We start from the raw sequence: 21,762 nt of genomic DNA on the forward strand, positions 1-21,762 counted from the left end.
GAAGAGTATATAAAACAGGCCTGAGAACTTAGGTCATTTTATTCTTTTTAATAGGAAACTTTAGCTTACAAAAACAAGGTGTAAAAAGAGTAAAGATTTACAAAAAATCATAAAAACATGATTCATAATTCACACCCAAAAGAGAAGAGCACAGGTTCCCATGCCCTATTGCATGAGAACTTGTCAGCTGTTCCTTCAAAAGGGCCTAGGCCTACTCTAAAGAGCCACGAGTGGATGTGAGCAGTACAGTGGGGACCTCTCCTGCTGGGTGAGGAAGGAAAAGCTGCTCTTCATCACAGGTTTGTGCTTTGGGCATTGCCAGGAGCAGAGGTTGAGGGTGGGAGATGCAGAATCCTAGGCAATATTCTTCAGCACTCAGCTTTCCCTGCCCCCTCTGCGTGTGTGGGTGGGTGGGATGAGGAAAAACAAGGAAAGTGAAGCTCTTGGGCATTAGCGTGGACCTGTTTATTGTACACCAAAGAACATGGGTCTAGTGAAAGGCATCTGAGAATTGGGGGGGGGCTCTGCTGGCCTGGCCGACCTCCCTGCTACAGTGCTGTGGCAGCTTTAAGCTTCAGGCACAAGTCTTAGTCAGTTTGCTTGCATCTTTTCTCAAGCTTTTGATATCCTAGAGCAAGTGGATGGGAAACATTGCACATAAGCTTAATCTTTAGAAGACAATTTTTCTTTTTTCCCTACCTGTACTTGTAGTCATTTAAATCCTTGGGCTGCTTCACAATTACACCAGTAACCTGAGCTGTTGGCTTTCTACCAGACTTATGTATACCAAGCAGTATACAGAGTTTTTGTTTACTGCAAGACAGCAGCAGCAACATCTCACTGCCTGTTTCATAAGAGGGCCGGGCCTCAGGTCAGCTCTAACGTTGTCATATCACTTTCCTATGGTCACAGCTCGCTATTGCCCCCAGATTTACCAAATAAAAGTTGCATACTGGGAGCTGACGAGCTAATCCCAGAGCTGGTAGGAGAATCCTTTCTGCAGAATGAGAACTACCTGTGCCGGGGCTCGGCCTACGTGCCCAGGATGGGTGCACACATCGCTACAGTCTGCCACTCGGACTAACTGGGCAGCTCTCAGCACCAGTTTCCTCTGAGCTAGTGAAGAGGAGAGAAAGACAGCAGCCTTACCGCTGCGCTTCAGAGAAGGGCCTGCATGGCTACTACTAAGCAAATCATTAGCTTTTGGACAAAGTAGTTTCGAGTTAAGTACAAATGGGGGGGTGTTTTGTTTGTTGTTTTTTTTAAGATGCTTTTGGCTAAAATCCACCCAAGCTCTGCCTTCACGAGCAGCTCCAAAAAATATAAAAAACCATGGATGTGAAAGGACTTGTAAACCCATTCAGAGGTTTGCCAGTTGAATGGGGACAAGGTAAAGCAGCCTGCATTGCGGTTCCTTAAGAGATCTGTCACCCCCCAGGAACATAAATCAGCTGCAAGGCACCAAATTGAGTTCTGAAAGCTTTAGCCATAGGTGAAGTAAATCTCCTGTCCCGAGCATGACAGACTTTCTGCCGTCACAAAACAAAAAGAGAGGGTTCAGGACTGGAGCGGAAGCTTGTGCATCGCTTTCACAATTAACCCCTGCCAAGCCGGTACTAGCGCAATCTTAGCATTTCTGCAAAAGCAGCCTCCCATGTACCTGAAGTACAGGCCCCAGGCCTGGGGGACACTGAGGCTTGTCAGCTGCAGCCAGTGAGGGGATGGCCAGAGTGCGGGAAACTCCTAGCCCCCATCTCGGTAAGGCCCAGACCATGGCACAGGGTCCCTGTTGCATGTTCTTGTTTGTAAGTTAATCACTTAACTGAAAAGAAACAGAGTGCCAGCATAGGCCCTAAGTGTCATTTGGGACTGGTATGGCTACATAAGGCATAAGGGGGATGGGGGTAGACCCCCCGCTACCCTTCTAGCATCTCCAGAGTGGGGCTAAGGTCAGTCCTGAACACTGCCTCCATTTCATTATAAATAAAGACAGAAAGGAGAAGAGCTCCTGGGGCCATGATAAGGAAGCTTTCAGTGCTAACTAAAGAAAGAAAGGGGCCAGTGTCAGAAACGGAGTTTAAAGTTTAGGAGCGGCAAGACAAACTTTATTATACAAGGGGGGAGGACTGCCTTCCATGTCCTCCTGCCCCGTACTCAATGCAAGTCCCAGCTGAATTCAAAGCTTACTGCAGCCCGCGCCGGCAGAAGATTGAAAGCGCAGCTCTCCGACAGGAAATATTAAAGCTGCTGCGTCTGCTGCTCTTCAGCCTCTCCTGCCAGAGATTCAGGACCTGACCTCTGCAGTGGGGTCTTTCCTATAGCATTTGCTTCCCACCCAAGAAACACAAGGTTCCTTTCACGCTAGCCACGCGGCTACGGGAAACTGCGAGGGGGGGCTCCTGGCAAGGTAGGTTGTACAAAAAATAGAGCTCTGTTTAAAATAAGGTCCACCAGGAGCTGGGGCTCACAGTGGGTTGAGGCGGCAATGGCCACGCTCATCAGTAGTGTCAGATATGAAACAGACTCCAACTGAGTACATCTGGAGGCTACGGGCAAAAGAGAATCTGTTTCATGTCTGACAGAAGGAGCCACTGATGATAAAATTATATTGCAACGACGATGCATTTCCTGTGCGTGGACATCGGTTTACCACCACACTGCTAGTGTAGCCTGACTTTTCAAACGTGCTCACTCCCATTACTTTTAGCCTGGAGGGCCCAAAGGAATGAAAGAGGTTCTGCTGGGTCCAAGGAGGGTCAGAAAACAAAAAAGTAAAAGCAGGAGCTTTGGCGCAGCCCTGTTCTGCCCTCCCTCCACCAGCATTGCCTCCTGCCTGGCTGCTGTTTCTGAAGTAGGCCTTATTCATTTTCTGAAATTCAGGAGAAGCACTGCTCTCCTGAAGAAAATGGCACTGAAGCTGTCGCTGAGGGCATTCCCACACTTGTGCATATGACTGCAGTGTTCGAGGAAAGATGAAGGTGCCACCACACCTCCCCCCAGGGATGATACTGGCACAGGAGTCCTGGTCAGGGCAAGGTGGGAGCGCTGGTGTTGGACAGCACCTGAGTTGCGAGGGCTGCTTCGGAGATCCCTGCTTTGCCCAGCAGGCTTGTTCTTTGAGTATAGAAAAGAATGTAGGCCTGGGTTCGACACACTTCATCCACACTGCACATATTCAGCTTTGAGTCATTGCAATGAACCCAAAAACCTGCAAGAGGAGAAAAGCAGGATGATTAGACTGGGTCTGGAACCAAATGTGCACATATTAAGTAGGTATGCAGCAGCTTTTTCTTTGCTTCAGCCACTAGGATAGATGAGCAGCACTTTCTAAAGTCCCTCCACACCACCCAGCAGAGCCCTGCTACTTCTCTGTTTCATTTTGTCTCCGTGTTTAGAAGCTACAGGGCGTGCACTGGTAGCAGAGAATAGTGAAGCCCTCGCTGTAAGGCAAACGCTTGCATTGTTTCATGTATACCTCGTCCCAGGAGCATCTCCTGCTGGCACGGCCTCTGGCATCCAACAAACACTACTAGAATCGCTTCCTTATGGCTAAAGAATAGGTAGACAAGTACCTTCAGAGCCAGGCACAATGCAGTCTACAAAACAAAAAGGATTAACAGAAGGTTCCCATTTCCTTAAGAAAAAGCACCCACCTCCCTCTGTATTGTAGCAATATGCTGTGTAGTGTCCTGAGCCAAACCCTTTCCCATGATGCATCACCACAGCCGAGAGGTCGTAGACATAGGTTTCATGGTCAGGAGAGGAGAGAGTGTCCCTGCAGCAGTATGGTTCCATGTTTAATACCTGGTCAAAGAAGACATGGACCCCGATCTTCTCACGATGATTACGTCCAGACCACCTGCAAGCAGACACACACAAAGACCCTCGTTCCATGAGCGCGGGGCATTCTCTACCTGTATGCTACTGCCTTCCAGAATATCCTGAGAAGGGAGAAACCCAGCCCCAGGGAAAGGGGCGCGGGGCGCAGTGTAAAACCAATGGCCTCACACCAGATCATCACAAAAGCTGGGAGACGGGTAGGGAAAACATTTCTTTTTAAAGAAGACAAAACTGGGTGAAATTTTGTGGATGGCTTCATGCTGTAGCAACTAGAGGCTGTTTATAGTGTGAGGCGACAAGTGCTCCACTGGGAAACATCAATCGGGTATTCATTAATCTACAGTAAAAGTGCAGCACTGTAACCAGCAGCTAAGCATGCAAGAGCAGCATGGAGCATGAGCCCCAGGTGCATCCTGCTCTCACCTGAATCGCTTAAGGTGAAGCCGAAGGACCTGAGGTAGTCTGTAGAGCATTAACTGCTTTTTAGCTTCACTCAGAACAAGAGGTTTTGGGGAGGACTTTCGCCGTCTGCCTGAGAAGGATTAGAGTAGAAGAAAAATGTAAATTTTAGTAACTAATAATTTAACAAATCCCAACACCTTTCTTAGGGCAAACTTCCTAACTCCGCCCACCTCCCACAACCCTCGTTTCAGAGCCAATATGTCTGTCTGCCCCCCAACAGGTTTGTGTGCGTTAGATCACAGGGACACACAAATCCTTGTACACTCTGATAAGCCTTTCATGCTAAAAAGTCAAACATCACTAATTCCTTTCAGCAAGCTTCGGCACTCACGCACTCCACATGTAGACATCTTTGAAGATGTTTGCAACCGAGGCCTTATCACAGTCCTTCACCAATATCAAGAGGCTTTAAAAAGAAACCCAAAGTGACAAGCCTAGGCTGACAGGATCTGATTCCTCAAGGTCACACAATATTGAGATAAGTACTTTCCACCTGCTATGACTATTTCACTTTATGTCTAAGAATGCCTTATTACTATTTTTCGGTTAAGACTCTTGCTGCCCCTGATGATCAAGCATTTTGCGAAACCCTGGCCGTGTTGGGCTGTTCTTTCAAAGGATACGTAAGAGTCTATTCTTTACATGCTCTGAGGATCGGGGACAGTTATATTTTATGAAAACAAAAGAAAATGAGATAGGAAGAAAGCTTTTTGCATCATAACAACAAATAAAAACATTTTTTTGAAGGTGAATGATTAAAAGGCCAGTTGGTGTCTGTTGAGATGCACAATGTCAGGCTTGCTGGTTTGTATTAAAACAATTGTTTGCTTCCCTTTATTACTAGAGTTGACATTTTTTGAGTAACTATTCTTGACTCTCCTTACTATTAAGGAGTATACATTTATCTCATTATTAAACATGCACACATCTCTGTTTAACGCATGTACTAGAAAGTGGCTGAAATGAATGTGAGAAATGCACATCCCTGCCGCTGGTTAGAATGGAAGTCGGGCCACAGCTCACTACAACTAAGGGGGATATTTAGTCTGCTTTTATGCTCATTTTGCTTTCCGTGTTGGATTTTATGTTTGTATTTCTTATGTACTCTGCCACAAGCTTTTTTGCAATAGGTGCGGATAACATTTTCTTGAAAATAAAATAAATACAACCAAGGTGCACTGTACACTTACTGTTGCACTGGTCGCAAGCATAGATTCTGCCTTCCAGAGCCTCCGTTTCTGTAAACTTTGTCAACATTTCTGTCAATGTGCATTCTGTAAGGCTGACAGGAAGGACCCCTTTCTCGATGCAGTGATAGCGTTCGGGGAACTCCAGGGAGAGATCCCAGAAAGGCTCAACTGTGTTTGATTTATAACTGCATGTTAGACAGGTCACCTGTTTAAAGGAAAAAAAGTACTTACAGGAATACAATTACAGGCACTCTTCACCTGCAACACATCCTCCACCCCCAGCAATGCTATTTATCCAAATCTAAATATGCCCTGAAGAGACCACACTGGGCCAACTACAGCCGAAGGGCTTCTAGCAAGCTTCTCTAAGTACTGATCAGGCCTAACTGGGCTTAGCTTATGAGATCTATTATACTTCTGATGTGTGTCTCGCCAGGACTCAGGACGGCTCACAACAGTACATCAGCAAAAGAAAGAAGGAGCAGAGCAGTAGGAGAAAAGCAGAGGGTACCTGACTGAGCAGCTGCCCATGGAAGATGGTGTTCACCACCTTCAGGACCTGCTTGGTGAGTTTCCTCTGAGAGAAGGGGATGAGGATTCGGTGCGTGGTGCCTTCAGACTCCAGCTCTTGCTGTACTTTATCCAGTAGCTCACAGAGGAATTCCTGAGCATCCTGCTGGTCATAGCCCCGAAAGGCAGGAATCAGGCTCCACACTGAATGCAGCATGGCAAAAGGGGATACCAGGGCCCACTTCCCGGACCACATGACTCGGAAGAGGGTATGCAGTTCATGACAAAGAGAAATGTGCTTTGAACTCCGTTCCTTGGGCTGCACCAATTCCAAGCTCCGGTTTATAGAAGAGCCACCATTTAGGCCGGCTGGCACGTTCTGCCTCCAAGTTGATCCTAATTGATCCTGCTTTCCAGATCCATTAGCAGCAGAGCTGTTAGCCGGCTTGTTAGACATTCGAGGTCTCCCATTTGCCGATTTGGCCAATAACTCTTCAGTCTCATTGGGGTCAAGGGTTAAAAAGCATTCCCTAAACTTCTGGAGGTGGCTGAGCACCTGAAGGATGGAGTTCATGTAACAGGTATTTCCGAGGTTGCGCAGACCGGTCACACCAGGGGTCACCATGGGCTTGTGCCGGATGGAGTAGAACTGGTTCAACCTGCTGGTTGCCACTCGTTTTGAGGTAGGGGCACCTGTTGACATCTCCCTGAACTTTCTGGGGATCAGGCTTTCTCGGTGGACATGGGACAGTAGTCTGGCACTCTTTCTTGGGGGTGTGCTGGCCAACTCCTCCAACAGACGCCGCTTCATTTCCTGTCTCCGCTGCCTGGCCTCCTCCTTCTTCTTCTCCATCTCCTCCCTTTGCTTTTGCTGCTCCAGTTTCAGCTGGCCTCGCGAGCTCTTGTCAAACCAGGTTTTCAGTGCTTTGGCCAACAAGGACTGACGCCTGTGCCACAGAGCAGTGAGCATCTGAGGCTGTCCCTGAGGGTTCCTGGGACGGCTGCACATGTGCTCCCCTGAGACTTTGGATCGTAAGGTTCTCCCGCTTCGGGGCGAGAGCAGGTTTTTCTGGTTCCTAATCACAGAAAGTGTACTCCTCAACAACTTCAGGTCCCCCTCAGGGTTATCATTCAACACATAGTCCTCACACAGGTAACAAAACACATAGAGTTCAGAGACTTCCATGGCTAGTGGATGTCTCGTCTCCTGAAAGTGTTTGAATGCATGTTCTTCAATGTACCGGCCACAGGCCACATGAGAGCATTTCAGACAAGCCCAGACAGATTCAGTGGTTTCACATTCCATGCAGTGCCACCTTTGGGGATTTAAGATGGAATGGTCCTGGGCGAGTCGTAGCCGCCCAACATGTTTGCATCTATCCATGTCTTACAGGAGTCTCCACTGCTTCAACCTAATGAGGTAAGAGACAATAAGCAATAAAGACATTTACCTCCTATCTCAAATATCCCCCATATTCAGCACAAGTAGCAACACTGCAAGCTCCCCCCCCCCCCCCCACACACATATACAGCTGATCTCACTAAGTCTCCATTCTGCATATGTGAGAGACGCACTAGGGGGAGGAAAATCCTTGCTCTCAGAAGTGAGTGTGCACCACCTTTTACCAACAGATAATGCTCAGCGAGTGAAGAGCCCTATAGCACATTATCCTGCCAAAGGGATGAAGAAACAGAATCTGCTGGCAGGTTCCATCCTGGTAAAATGCCAGAGACCCCAGCTGGCTTTCCCCTCATTTCTTTGTCACCATGGATCCCCTGTGCATATCTTAGGCTTTCTTGAATTCGGTTTCTGGTGTTGTCTCCAGGCATCCAGCCTTCCTGTGAAGAAACCTCGGAGACTCATATGGTGACCTCTTACTCTGAAGCACTCTTTCCTCTGAAAAGCTTTGTTTCTGACAGGTCGGGTAGGCTTCGTGCTGGGGGGGAGATTACCTGACGTCTCCAGGTCAGTCCCTCTTCTTGGCTGGGCACCTGGCGCTGCATCCCACCCGCCCTTGTTGTTACTGTTTTTGTATGGGGCCTTATCGTTGTCGCAGCTCTTGTGATGGGGGGGGGGGGTGGCGGGCAGTCAGAGCCGATTGGAGGGGATTATGTTGTGGTAACTGGTGGCGGACCTGACGGTCCCTAGCCAAACAACTGGGTGCAGTTGTGGCTGGTACGGCTCCTTGCTGGATGGTGGCGGGGGTCGGTTTATTCGGCTCCTTGCTGGATGGTGGTGGGAGTCGTGGGGACGTGATAAAGGGGGGCACTTCATGCAGGCTGGGACAGCCTGGGTTCACATGTTTTGCAGGCTGGGATAGACTGGGTTGCCCATCTTGCTGACTTGTGGTTGATGGGCGAAAATGGGGGCATTCAAGATATATATTTGCCTGGCTCAGGCTCCGGGGTGTTTAATAAAGCTGCGGCCTGTTGACTCCCAAATCTGTGTTTGTGAATTATTGGTTGTAAAGGGGCGGGCTTGTGCTTCATTTATACCTTTGATGAGTTTGAATGTCTATATTGTCTCCCTAGGGCTTCTGGTGTAGGCCCTAAGGAGGTTTGCCTCCATACTGTCTTTATCCTTTCAGAGGTACAGCCCCTAGAATTCCCAATAAAGTGTAGAGAGGCATTATCACACACAATACTCACGGAGTCCTGATTAAGCATTCTGCTCTGCAGACGTCAAGGATCAGAGCCTGCAGCAGCCCCATGACAGCCACTGGGAGCTTGGCAATCCTGAAGCTGCAAACTTCCCTTTCAGACTGGCACATCAAAAGCAGCTCAGTTCCATGCTCTATAAGAGAAGAACACTTGTGTGACATGAAAAACAAAGGCTCTCCAACTTCCAAGTGCAGAGAATTCCCCAAAAATGCATTCCCAGAGTTGAGACCCTCATCACTTCTTCTCTTCATGACATAATGGTTCAGGGGTTGCACATACCACCATCAAGCTCAATAGTAAAGCAGGAATTTCTTTATCCACCAACCAGTGCAGTTTTAGTAAACTCCCTTTTAACATCAAGCTTGCTCAGGGATATGTGCAAGAAACGTATATAAGGAGGATTTAGTTAAACCATGTACAGTCAGAGTCTCCGCACACCTCAGGAGTGTACACAATCATAAAATAGCAGGGGTCAAAAAAACTTGTGAATCTTCAGTGACCGTCTACACCAAGACGTTCCACATAGCTTGTATGGGGCAAATCCTTGCAGCGACCTACAGCCAACCCTATAAACTGCCATAGCACAGGGCAAGGGAAGGAGCTATCTGCAGGTGTCACCTCTTCACATTTATCCCAGGGCCCATGGTCTTTTAACCTGTACAGGAGCTGGCAGCCGCATTTCTATTCCCCGCTAACGGAGAAGCTATTCTGGCCATCTGCATAGACACTAATGGGGCAGACCCAACATGGATTTAGCAAATCTGTTAGATTTGTTTGAGGGCATTGAACATGTTGACAAGAGTGAAATCAGTGGATATAGTGTATCTGGATTTTCAGAAAGCGTTTAACAAAGTCCCTCATGCTGGACTCATCAGACAATTAAAAGGTCATGTGATAGGAGGTAATGTTTTATTGTGGATTGGTAAGTGGCTAAGTGACAGGAAACAGAACAGGAAGGAATGGTCATTTCTCTCAATGCAGGAAGGTAAATAGTGGTGTGCCTTAGGGGTCTTTACTGGGACTGGTGTTTAATTTATTTATAAATGATCTGAAGAGAGAGTGAAGACTGACACAATATCCACGGTCCAGTTCCTGTATCTTGTGCAGGTCTCTGCTGGTAGTAGGAGAAACCCAACCCGCAATGGCAGCCACCTCCCCCTGTGCGCCCGATGCCGAGGGATGCTAGCTCCTCCTTTTTTGTTTAAAATGTCGCTTCGCTTGCCCCTTTTCTGCGCACAAATATTGCATCAGCCCCAAAGTAAGCAGCAGGAGAAGGCCAGGAATCTGACAGGGAATTCCTGCTGGGAAGTGCTTTGTGTGCATTTTTTTACCTCTCGATGCATTAGCTCACATTCTAAATCATCCCCTTGTACCCGAAGCAATGGAGGATAACATGACTTGCCCAAGGTCACAAGGAGTGGCAGTGGGATTTGAACTCTGACTTCCTGGCTCACAAGCCAGTACTAAAATCACTTGGATATTCCTGCACTTGACTGTTCCTCAAAAAAAACCAAACAAACCCCACACCTCTGTCCCTGTAAGGAACCCAGGACCTATAAACTTAATTCTACTCCAAGTCAGCAGTACTGGATCTGCTGATAGGCCACATCTGTCCATTCTCATTTGGCAACACCAGAGCTAGAGAAATGTGAAAACCAAAACAAAAACGTGTGGTCAAGCTCCTTCAAATCGTCTTTCCAAAGAGAATGTAAAAAGTCCCAGAGAAGGGACCTTTGGAGTGCTGAAAAGAATCTACTTATTCTAAAAGCAAAAGATCAGGAATGGGAAGCAGACTGGCAACGTGCTCAGAGAAGACAAAGGCTACAGCCGAAAGAAAGCAGCTGAGTAACTTCAGATCACATTACCTCTCCTTCCTTCCATCTGTAAGAGGTCTCAGTCTGCACGTTAAAGAGCTGCTCCCAGATTTAGCCATCTTGTGGTGCTATTGTAGATCCTGCTGCCTCCCCTCAAGATGAGCCATGACCGGTCAAAAAATAAATCACTTCTAAAGATCTAACATGTCAATTTTCATTCAAAGAGAGTTCTGGAGAAAAGCGGGAGATTCTGAGAATGGAAATGCTTTTGCCCTGAGGGAAATGTTCCAAGTGAGTGGGGGGCTTAAGGTCACTTCAGGCCAGTTGATAAATTGTCTCCATTTAATCCAGAGCAAAGTGTGAAAATGCAAGAGTTCAGCAGCAGAGACGCAGAGCGTGTGATGTAGTCTAGACAGCAACAGCCTGTGCGCTCACTTAGGTGTCCGCAGGTGCAGGACACGGAATCTGCAGCGATTCACTAATGCAATCAAGCTCATTTTTCCTATCAACAGAATTATCCTGGCACAACATTTGTCATTCTCCATAAAAATATAAAGTTAACCTAAAAAAAAAAAAAGCAAGCCTTACAAACTCAGAGTTCAAGAGTGCTCAATCTGTAGACGTCTTAGCAAATTTTTATTTCAGCCTATGTTGTGGGTCTAAGGCTCATCCTGTGAAGCAGTCCAGAGAGCAACGGAAGCGAGAACTCAAAGTAGCCAGACCAGGGCCGGATTTCAGATTTTGGCAGCCCATTAAAGCTGTACCAGCACACTACCCTAAGCAAGAGGAAGCAGGCCCCCTATGCTAGGGATGCGCAGTAGTTTCCTCCGATTTGGCGGCAGGCACATAGCTTGTCGATTTTATAGTACACGTGAGAAAATGGATAGCATGCGTGTATCTCATTACTAAAACTACACACATACTATCCATTTCCCTGCGTGTACTAGAAAGTCATCGAGGTGCGCGCATATTGCCAGGTCGGAGGAAACTAATGCCCATCCATTGCATGACACCTCTGAGCTTGCATTTTGCCCATCTCTCTTCTCACAGCCCATCCTCTGCAGAAGCCAGACGTGACATCGTAATGCTACACTTGTGACGCCACGCCCATTTCCATAGCAACCCTAAATCAAAGTGGCCAATGAGAGCGGGAATGAGAATTAATGACCCAGTAAGAAAGACTTCAGCAGAATGTGGAGGTGGTCACCCTGCTTCGGCCAGCTGGAGTCCACGGTCACTCGTATGGCAAAACATTGGAATGGCTGGAACGCAAGCTGCTGTTCTCACTCAATCATGCATCTATAGCCAGAAAGTAGGAGTGACATTTCAAACTCATCCCCTACTCTCGCTCTAGTCCTTCCAAGACAATCTCAGCGTCCACTTCCATTTCTTTGTTAACTTTATGCATCACTTCTACCACTGCTGGGAGTATGGCAAGGAAACACACACGTCAGTGCAGGGAGTCAGATAAAAAGATCCATACAGAACTGCCATGCTGGGTCAGACCAAGGTCCATTGAGCCCAGCGCATCCCAAAAACTAGAACCATTTCTTGTTACTCACTCCCTTGGATAGCAGTGCTTTTCACTAATAATGTGTTATGTACTTTTCCTCCAGAAACTTGACTAAACATCTTTTAAACCCCACTATGGTAGTCGCTTTAATCACATCCTCCGGCAACAGATTCCGCAGCTTAAGAGTGCACTTCGAGTGAAAAGGTTCTTTCTATGATTGGTTTTGAGTGTTTTATATACCGTCGATCCATGTGAGAATCACTATTCACAGTCTCCTGCATCTGCTGGTTGCTAGTTTCATGGCGTGTCCTCTTGATTTACTATTATTTGAAAGGATAAATAATTGTCCTTTATTTCCCTGTTCTATCCCACTAATGCATTTATAAACTTCTGTCATTTCTTTTCTTGGTTGCTACACCTTTTGCTGTCGCATAGCATGGTGTGGACACTGTGCCACAGCAGTAATATGACCACATCAGATTCTAGTACGATTCCTGAATACACCTTCTGTGTCTGCGTTACATTTCTTGAAAGCTACTGAAAGGATGTGATGGAAAGTTGTACAGAATAGCTTCCCAGGAATGTCTCACTTGAAGATTTAGCTGTCAGTGGAAGTGTTGCAGTTAATATCCTCTCATTACCATTACACCAACAAAACCTGACTAATAAACACTTAAATCTATAAAAGTAGTAAGGAGGTTTGGTTCGTAACACATTAACAGTTCATAAAACCTCCAGCTAAGAAAGCATATCACACAGACATGTTAGAGCTGCTGACACAAGCGGGAGCCTTTTCCTGTGCTGGGTTCAATTTGTCAGGTGAGATTTTACCAACACACAGGGCTGTCACAAGAGGGTGACCGCCTGGGATCCATGTCATCCGTCTGAGTCAGCAAGCACGTACACCTGAAAAGGATGGGGACCGTTTTCTCCAGCAATTACCACGTACACAGAGCATGGACAACAGGAGCTAATCTATTCCTGCTCGGCAAGATTTCACAGGCTAGTACAATTCACACATATAAGCATATTAAGGGAAAATAAAGCAATGCTGAGAAAACACTATGACAACACATACCGCTGACTGCTTTGCTAGAAAATGCCAAATGCCATAAGTTGAAACAGTTTATACTAACACAATGCAACAATTTTTTAGGGGGTGGCAAGGGAAGGAGGAACACACCTGATGATCAGTGTACACAAAACATACAGCATGCTGACCGCCTACCCAGCTCCAAAAATCTAGTCTGCTTTATACATCAACTCCAGCATCTTTTTTCATTAATTTATGTAAGATGACGTGAAACTGAAAACGTACAGTTCCATAAACCTCCTCCAAAGCACTCCTTCAGCTTTTTACTTTATCCTGTGCTCACAGAAATGAGTCACTGGACCTCTGCATCTGGGAGGTTAAATGTGTGAGAGACTCATAATGGAACACACAATACCCAAAAGCTGAAAAAGTTACCAGGTTAATTTCGCAATTCTTCAAGCAGCTTGCAATTTTCTTGAATCCTTAAGAGCAGCCACGTGCGGAACTGTCAAATCCTTTCATATGGGATATGATTGGTTCACGGAGGTTGTGATGTCATTTGTGACTTCACCGATCCCATCAGGTGCATGTGAGGTCAGGAAGCGGCACAGAGTGCAGGTGTGCTACTGAAGTTGCCATGGCCCGGACAAAAGTTATGACATATTTGCTAAAACAGCTACTCCAGGGGGTTTAGCTTAAAAGCAACATAACAATAAACATTCTGAAAGAAAGACAGTCACATATCTTGTACAGTGTTTCAAAGAACCTGAAAAGCAATTATCCTTTTTAAATCAATTGTAAATATTCCTGCTGAAATAACTTCACAGCACTGTCTGAAGCAGGATGATTATTGCTGCTTCTTATACAAACAGCTTCGGTTTTTCTGTGTAAATAAGTAGAATAGTAGAAAAAACTCTTGATGGACCGATAGAAAGGAAGAAAAAAAAAACAGAATACGACAGCACCTAAACCCAAGACCCATTTAGCTTGTCCATTTTCGCCTCCTACTACAACAGACTATTTGATCTCTGGTCGTCCCCTCTTGTTTCCACTATACTTTTTCATTTCTGATATTGTTTTGTGTTGCCACCACTTTGGGTACACATTACACAGAGAAGAGCAGTGGCCTAATGGTTACAGTCATGCGCTGCAAACTAGAAATATCAATGTTCAAATCCTACTTTCCTCAGTGACATGCCCTGTGACCTTCAGCAAGTCGCTTCATCTTTCATTGCTTCAGGTACTCAGTTAGGCTACAGGCATTTAGTGTACTTGAATTACTAATAAAAGTCACTTTGAGTATTATTTAGAAATACAAGCTAAAAATCCAAACGATTATTTACTAACTTGCAGTTCTCTGAACGTGGTTAGTTACAGCCTCTAACTCTAGCACTGCTGATATTATGCAGGAACCAAACCAGCAGTCAGCTTGTGGCTTCCATGTTCTTCATTATCACGTATCTACCAAAACAGACCTAAGCTGACTACTACATCTCCCACCTTACCCCAGGTTGCGCCAATGCTAGTTTTAAGAACATAAGAACATAAGAAATTGCCATGCTGGGTCAGACCAAGGGTCCATCAAGCCCAGCATCCTATTTCCAACAGAGGCCAAAAACCAGGCCACAAGAACCTGGCAATTACCCAAACACTAAGAAGATCCCATGCTACTGATGCAATTAATAGCAGTGGCTATTCCCTAAGTATAATTGATTAATAGCCATTAATGGACTTCTCTTCCAAGAACTTATCCAAACCTTTTTTGAACCCAGCTACACTAACTGCACTAACCACATCCTCTGGCAACAAATTCCAGAGCTTAATTGTGCGTTGAGTGAAAAAGAATTTTCTCAGATTAGTCTTAAATGTGCTACTTGCTAACTTCATGGAGTGCCCCCTAGTCCTTCTGTTATTCGAAAGTGTAAATAACCGAGTCACATTTACCCGTTCAAGACCTCTCATGATCTTAAAGACCTCTATCATATCCCCCCTCAGCCGTCTCTTCTCCAAGCTGAACAGCCCTAACCTCTTCAGCCTTTCCTCATAGGGGAGCTGTTCCATCCCCTTTATCATTTTGGTTGTCCTTCTCTGTACCTTCTCCATCGCAATTATATCTTTTTTGAGATGCGGCGACCAGAATTGTACACAGTATTCAAGGTGCGGTCTCACCATGGAGCGATACAGAGGCATTATGACATTTTCCATTTTATTAAGCATTCCCTTCCTAATAATTCCTAACATTCTGTTTGCTTTTTTGACTGCTGCAGCACACTGAGTCGACAATTTTTGCCTCATTGCATGCATGGATTTATAGTTCAGATTTTCTCCATTGATTGCCCTAAGAAAATCCCTTGCAGATTTTTAGAACAATGCCTTTAAACAGGTACCCTAAGAAAATCAGAACTACAGCCCCATGCGTGTAGTGGGACAAAACCAGGATTGTTGGCTTTGACTGGGGTGAGGTGGCTGCAGGCCCATGCTCACTACTCACCTTTTAGCAGTCAGGATTTCATAGTTCAATAAACTCAATCATTTCCATCTTCTTCTGCTTGCGTCCATCCACCAAAGTTGTATTTATTTTCATTGAGAAGCACATTTCAGCACTTGCGACTCACCCTCAGCAAGATCCTGCACTGTGTAGAAAGCCATCCTCAAGCGATGGGTCTGTCTCTAGTCTCAGATCAGGTCCCCATTGCGCTCTTGGGTACAAACGTAATGGGGCAAGTGACCCTTACCTGCCTACAGCTGCTATGTTAGAGTCAGAAAGAAGTCTTCTGTTCACCCCAGGGCAAGAAAATACAGCTCAGGTCCAAACGACCTCTGCTCTAAACTTCCATGTGGAAGCATCAGAGGAGAGAGTGAGAACCTGTATCTCTCTCTAACACAGTTGGGATCCACTTCCTGGTACCTGTCATTTCAAATGTCATTTGAAATGACAGGTACCAGCGCACCCAGGATACTGTATAGGCGCTTCATGGACGCGCGTTGGACGCGCTTGCATTTGCATGCCATTTAAATACAGTAGAGCGGTATGTGATCCAAACTGTGCGTGTGGAAAACGCGGGTGCGCCCGGCACTAACGCACCTCTTTCAGCCACACCTTACTGTATCGGCCTGACAATTAGTAACTGGGAATAGTATCGATGAGAACAATACAGGGGTAGGGGTAGGGGCAGAAACTGAGTGCATGGCTGAGCCCCAGGAGCAGGGGAGAAAATATTGAGCATAAAATTATTACACTGAGCCCCAGGAGGGAAGGAGCAAAAACTATAACACTCTACTAGGGGAAGAAGGGCAGATACTGGGGGTAACACTGAGCTCTTGGGGTGGGAGTAAGGAAAATACCAAGAGTAACACTGGGCACCCAGGGCGAAGGGGGGGCAGTTACTAAAACACTGAGCCCTGGGACTTGGGAGCAAAGAGCAGGGAGGAAGATATTAAGGGTAACATTGAGCTTGCGGGGAGGTACTAAACTATTGTCATTAATATGCATATGATATATTTGTATGCAAACTGCTTTGATTTACTAATGGAAAGTGAGTATTATTCAATTATTGAGAGCAACACTGAGTTGGGGAGAGGGCAGATACTGAGGGTAAGGCTGAGCCCTCGGGGGCAGATGCTGAGGGTAACAATGAGCCCTGGGAGGGGGGAGATACTGAAGGTACTGCTGAACCCTGGGTGAAGGAGGAGATACTGAGGATAATACTTAACACGGATTTCTTGGGGAAGGGGGGCAGATAGTGAGGGTAACAATGAGCCCTGGGAGGGGGGAGATACTGAAGGTACTGCTGAACCCTGGTGAAGGAGGAGATACTGAGGATAATACTTAACACGGATTTCTTTGGGGGAGGGGGGCAGATGGTGAGGGTAACAATGAGCCCTGGGAGGGGGGAGATACTGAAGGTACTGCTGAACCCTGGGTGAAGGAGGAGATACTGAGGATAATACTTAACACGGATTTCTTGGGGAAGGGGGGGCAGATAGTGAGGGTAACAATGAGCCCTGGGAGGGGGGAGATACTGAAGGTACTGCTGAACCCTGGGTGAAGGAGGAGATACTGAGGATAATACTTAACACGGATTTCTTGGGGGAGGGGGGCAGATAGTGAGGGTAACAATGAGCCCTGGGAGGGGGGAGATACTGAAGGTACTGCTGAACCCTGGGGTGAAGGAGGAGATGCTGAGGATAATACTTAACACGGATTTCTTGGGGGAGGGGGCAGATAGTGAGGGTAACAATGAGCCCTGGGAGGGGGGAGATACTGAAGGTACTGCTGAACCCTGGGGTGAAGGGGAGAAGATACTGAGGATAATACTTAACACGGATTTCTTGGGGAAGGGGGGCAGATAGTGAGGGTAACAATGAGCCCTGGGAGGGGGGGGGTACTGAAGGTACTGCTGAACCCTGGGGGTGAAGGGGGAGATACTGAGGATAATACTTAACACGGATTTCTTGGGGAAGGGGGGCAGATAGTGAGGGTAACAATGAGCCCTGGGAGGGGGGAGATACTGAAGGTACTGCTGAACCCTGGGGTGAAGGGGGAGAGATGCTGAGGATAATACTTAACACGGATTTCTTGGGGAAGGGGGGCAGATAGTGAGGGTAACAATGAGCCCTGGGAGGGGGGAGATACTGAAGGTACTGCTGAACCCTGGGGTGAAGGGGGAGATACTGAGGATAATACTTAACACGGATTTCTTGGGGGAGGGGGGCAGATAGTGAGGGTAACAATGAGCCCTGGGAGGGGGGGAGATACTGAAGGTATGCTGAACCCTGGGGTGAAGGGGGAGATACTGAGGATAATACTTAACACGGATTTCTTGGGGAAGGGGGGCAGATAGTGAGGGTAACAATGAGCCCTGGGAGGGGGGAGATACTGAAGGTACTGCTGAACCCTGGGGTGAAGGGGGAGATACTGAGGATAATACTTAACACGGATTTCTTGGGGAAGGGGGGCAGATAGTGAGGGTAACAATGAGCCCTGGGAGGGGGGAGATACTGAAGGTACTGCTGAACCCTGGGGTGAAGGGGAGGAGATACTGAGGATAATACTTAACACGGATTTCTTGGGGGAGGGGGGCAGATAGTGAGGGTAACAATGAGCCCTGGGAGGGGGGAGATACTGAAGGTACTGCTGAACCCTGGGTGAAGGGGGAGATGCTGAGGATAATACTTAACACGGATTTCTTGGGGAAGGGGGGCAGATAGTGAGGGTAACAATGAGCCCTGGGAGGGGGGAGATACTGAAGGTACTGCTGAACCCTGGGGTGAAGGGGGAGATACTGAGGATAATACTTAACACGGATTTCTTGGGGAAGGGGGGCAGATAGTGAGGGTAACAATGAGCCCTGGGAGGGGGGAGATACTGAAGGTACTGCTGAACCCTGGGTTGAAGGGGGAGATACTGAGGATAATACTTAACACGGATTTCTTGGGGAAGGGGGCAGATAGTGAGGGTAACAATGAGCCCTGGGAGGGGGGAGATACTGAAGGTACTGCTGAACCCTGGGGTGAAGGGGGAGATACTGAGGATAATACTTAACACGGATTTCTTGGGGAAGGGGGGCAGATAGTGAGGGTAACAATGAGCCCTGGGAGGGGGAGATACTGAAGGTACTGCTGAACCCTGGGGTGAAGGGGGAGATACTGAGGATAATACTTAACACGGATTTCTTGGGGAAGGGGGGCAGATAGTGAGGGTAACAATGAGCCCTGGGAGGGGGGAGATACTGAAGGTACTGCTGAACCCTGGGTGAAGGGGGAGATGCTGAGGATAATACTTAACACGGATTTCTTGGGGGAGGGGGGCAGATAGTGAGGGTAACAATGAGCCCTGGGAGGGGGAGATACTGAAGGTACTGCTGAACCCTGGGGTGAAGGGGGAGATACTGAGGATAATACTAACACGGATTTCTTGGGGAAGGGGGGCAGATAGTGAGGGTAACAATGAGCCCTGGGAGGGGGGAGATACTGAAGGTACTGCTGAACCCTGGGGTGAAGGGGGAGATGCTGAGGATAATACTTAACACGGATTTCTTGGGGAAGGGGGGCAGATAGTGAGGGTAACACAACACTGAGTCCTCAGGGGGGAGGGGGCAGATACTAAGGGTAATGCTGGGCCCTTCGGGGGGGGGGGGAGCGGGGCAGTTACTGAGGGCGACACTGAGCCCCGGGCCACGCTGACTCGGTTTCACGGGAATCCGGAAGACAAGCGGACGCCGTTACCTGAGCTCCGGGCGACGCTGTCTCTCCGGGCCCCGGCATCGGCCCCGTCTCATCCTTTATTTACCGCCATCATCAGCACGCGCGAGCTGTCACCGACCGCGAGACAACCAAAACCTTAGACCCCGCCCACCGCGCCGCAAGGCCGCCTCAGCACTGGCTGCCTCTGCCGCCGCCTCGCACCGCCTCCCTTCTCTCATTTGTCACCCCGCACGCCAACCAAGAGCGCTACGTAAACGGAGATCTCATTCACGTCCTGGTTACGCGTCTCGGGGCTTCTGTGCGAGACGAGTGGGAGCGCACGCAAGGCCCGCCTCCTCTGCGGCTCCGCAAACTGCGTTACCGTCAGGCGGCGGAGAGAACTTATGTTCACGCTGCTTACTTAGTTAGGTTTTGAGAATCGGAACCTGAAAGTTTGGTTGCGTCACAAAAGGGTAAATAAGGATGTTTCAAACAAAGACTCTTAAAGTGACAGTGTCGCGCGCCCCGGGAAATTCGAGCAGAAAGCCCGCTCCTGAGCAGGGAGCGCCGCCACCACGGGCATGGCTGGGCCAGGCTAGGGCTCGTCCCCGTGCTCTTTATTGATTTCAGGCGGAGTGCATGCGGGTGCTGGGCTATTTCCCTAGCTCCAGAGGGCCCTCCCCCAGGCTTAGGAAACGAGGCCCAAAGTTTGTACCTGTACCCAACGTCTCAATGTGCAGTGGGGTTTGCGTTTTTGGCACTTCACAGCAAATTATAGGTATTTCCCTATCCGCAAAGAGCCTGCATTCTAGGAGCCTCATTTCCTAAGCATTTTCCCCCCACAGCCACCGCATGGGAGAAAACCTTTAAGAAGGCGGCCCCTAAGTTTGTAGCATGCAACAGAGGGTAAAGTGATTTGCCCAAGGTCAAAGGGGGTGCAGTGGGATTTGGACCCTGGCTTCCCTGCCTTGCACAGAGAAATTAGAACTATAAACCACCCCACACACTGGCAAAGTAAATGGCAGATTGGCCCATCAATTCCTATAAATAAGAGAGGCCTGCAGTCCCATTCCAGCAAAACTTGCCATGGCAGCAACTTCTCAATTCAGAAAAAAAACTGATCATAAGAACATGCCATGGTGGGTCAGACCAAGGGTCCATCAAGCCCAGCATCCTGTTTCCAACAGTGGCCAATCCAGGCCATAAGAACCTGGCAAGTACCCAAAAACTAAGTCTATTCCATGTTACCATTGCTAATGGCAGTGGCTATTCTCTAAGTGAACTTAATAGCAGGTAATGGACTTCTCCTGCAAGAACTTATCCAATCCTTTTTTAAACACAGCTATACTAACTGCACTAACCACATCCTCTGGCAACAAATTCCAGAGTTTAATTGTGCGTTGAGTAAAAATGAAATTTCTCCAATTAGTTTTAAATGTGCCACATGCTAACTTCATAGAGTACCCCCCTAGTCTTTCTATTATCTAAAAGAATAAATAACCAAGTCACATCTACCCATTCTAGACCTCTCATGATTTTAAACACCTCTGTCATATCCCCCCTCAGTCGTCTCTTCTCCAAGCTGAAAAGTCCTAACCTCTTTAGTCTTTCCTCATAGGGGAGCTGTTCCATCCCCTTTATCATTTTGGTTGCCCTTCTCTGGACCTTCTCCATCGCAATTATATCTTTTTTGAGATGCGGCGATCAGAATTGTACACAGTATTCAAGGTGCAGTCTCACCATGGAGCGATATAGAGGCATTATGACATTTTCCGTTTTATTAACCATTCCCTTCCTAATAATTCCCAACATTCTGTTTGCTTTTTTGACTGCTGCAGCACACTGAGCCGACAATTTCAATGTGTTAACCACTATGACGCCTAGATCTCTTTCTTGGGTGGTAGCACCTAATATGGAACCCAACATTGTGTAATTATAGCATGGGTTATTTTTCCCTATATGCATCACCTTGCACTTATCCACATTAAATTTCATCTGCCATTACGATGCCCAATTTTCCAGTCTCACAAGGTCTTCCTTCAATTTATCACAATCTGTGATTTAACTACCCTGAACAATTTTGTATCATCTGCAAATTCGATTACCTCACTTGTATTTCTTTCCAGATCATTTATAAATATATTGAAAAGTAAGGGTCCCAATACAGATCCCTGAGGCACTCCACTGTCCACTCCCTTCCACTGAGAAAATTGACCATTTAATCCTACTCTCTGTTTCCTGTCTTTTAACCAGTTTGTAATCCACGAAAGGACATCGCCACCTATCCCATGACTTTTTACTTTTCCTAGAAGCCTCTCATGAGGAACTTTGTCAAACGCCTTCTGAAAATCCAAGTACACTACATCTACCGGTTCACTTTTATCCACGTTTATTAACTCCTTCAAAAAAAGTGAAGCAGATTTGTTAGGCAAGACTTGCCTTGGGTAAAGCCATGCTGACTTTGTTCCATTAAACCATGTCTTTCTATATGTTCTGTGATTTTGATGTTTAGAACACTTTCCACTATTTTTCCTGGCACTGAAATTAAACAGT

The 21,762-nt window shown here is 47.2% G+C and overlaps 1 protein-coding gene across 1 annotated transcript; it reads right to left on the reverse strand.

Moving 5' to 3' along the window:
• Positions 1-1,312: 1,312 nt before the first annotated feature.
• USP49 (ubiquitin specific peptidase 49) lies at positions 1,313-19,567 on the reverse strand. The gene is made up of 7 exons (XM_029572562.1): positions 19,252-19,567; positions 8,652-8,796; positions 6,004-7,414; positions 5,493-5,697; positions 4,264-4,372; positions 3,654-3,859; positions 1,313-3,208 (listed from the first exon to the last, which is right to left on the reverse strand). The coding sequence occupies exons 3-7, from the start codon at positions 7,384-7,386 to the stop codon at positions 3,027-3,029; spliced, it is 2,085 nt and encodes a 694-aa protein (XP_029428422.1). The 5' UTR covers positions 7,387-7,414; positions 8,652-8,796; positions 19,252-19,567; the 3' UTR covers positions 1,313-3,026.
• Between the last annotated feature and the right edge of the window lie 2,195 nt (positions 19,568-21,762).

The sequence above is a fragment of the Rhinatrema bivittatum genome, chromosome 12 (genome assembly GCF_901001135.1).
Source record: "Rhinatrema bivittatum chromosome 12, aRhiBiv1.1, whole genome shotgun sequence".
Taxonomy (NCBI): domain Eukaryota; kingdom Metazoa; phylum Chordata; class Amphibia; order Gymnophiona; family Rhinatrematidae; genus Rhinatrema; species Rhinatrema bivittatum.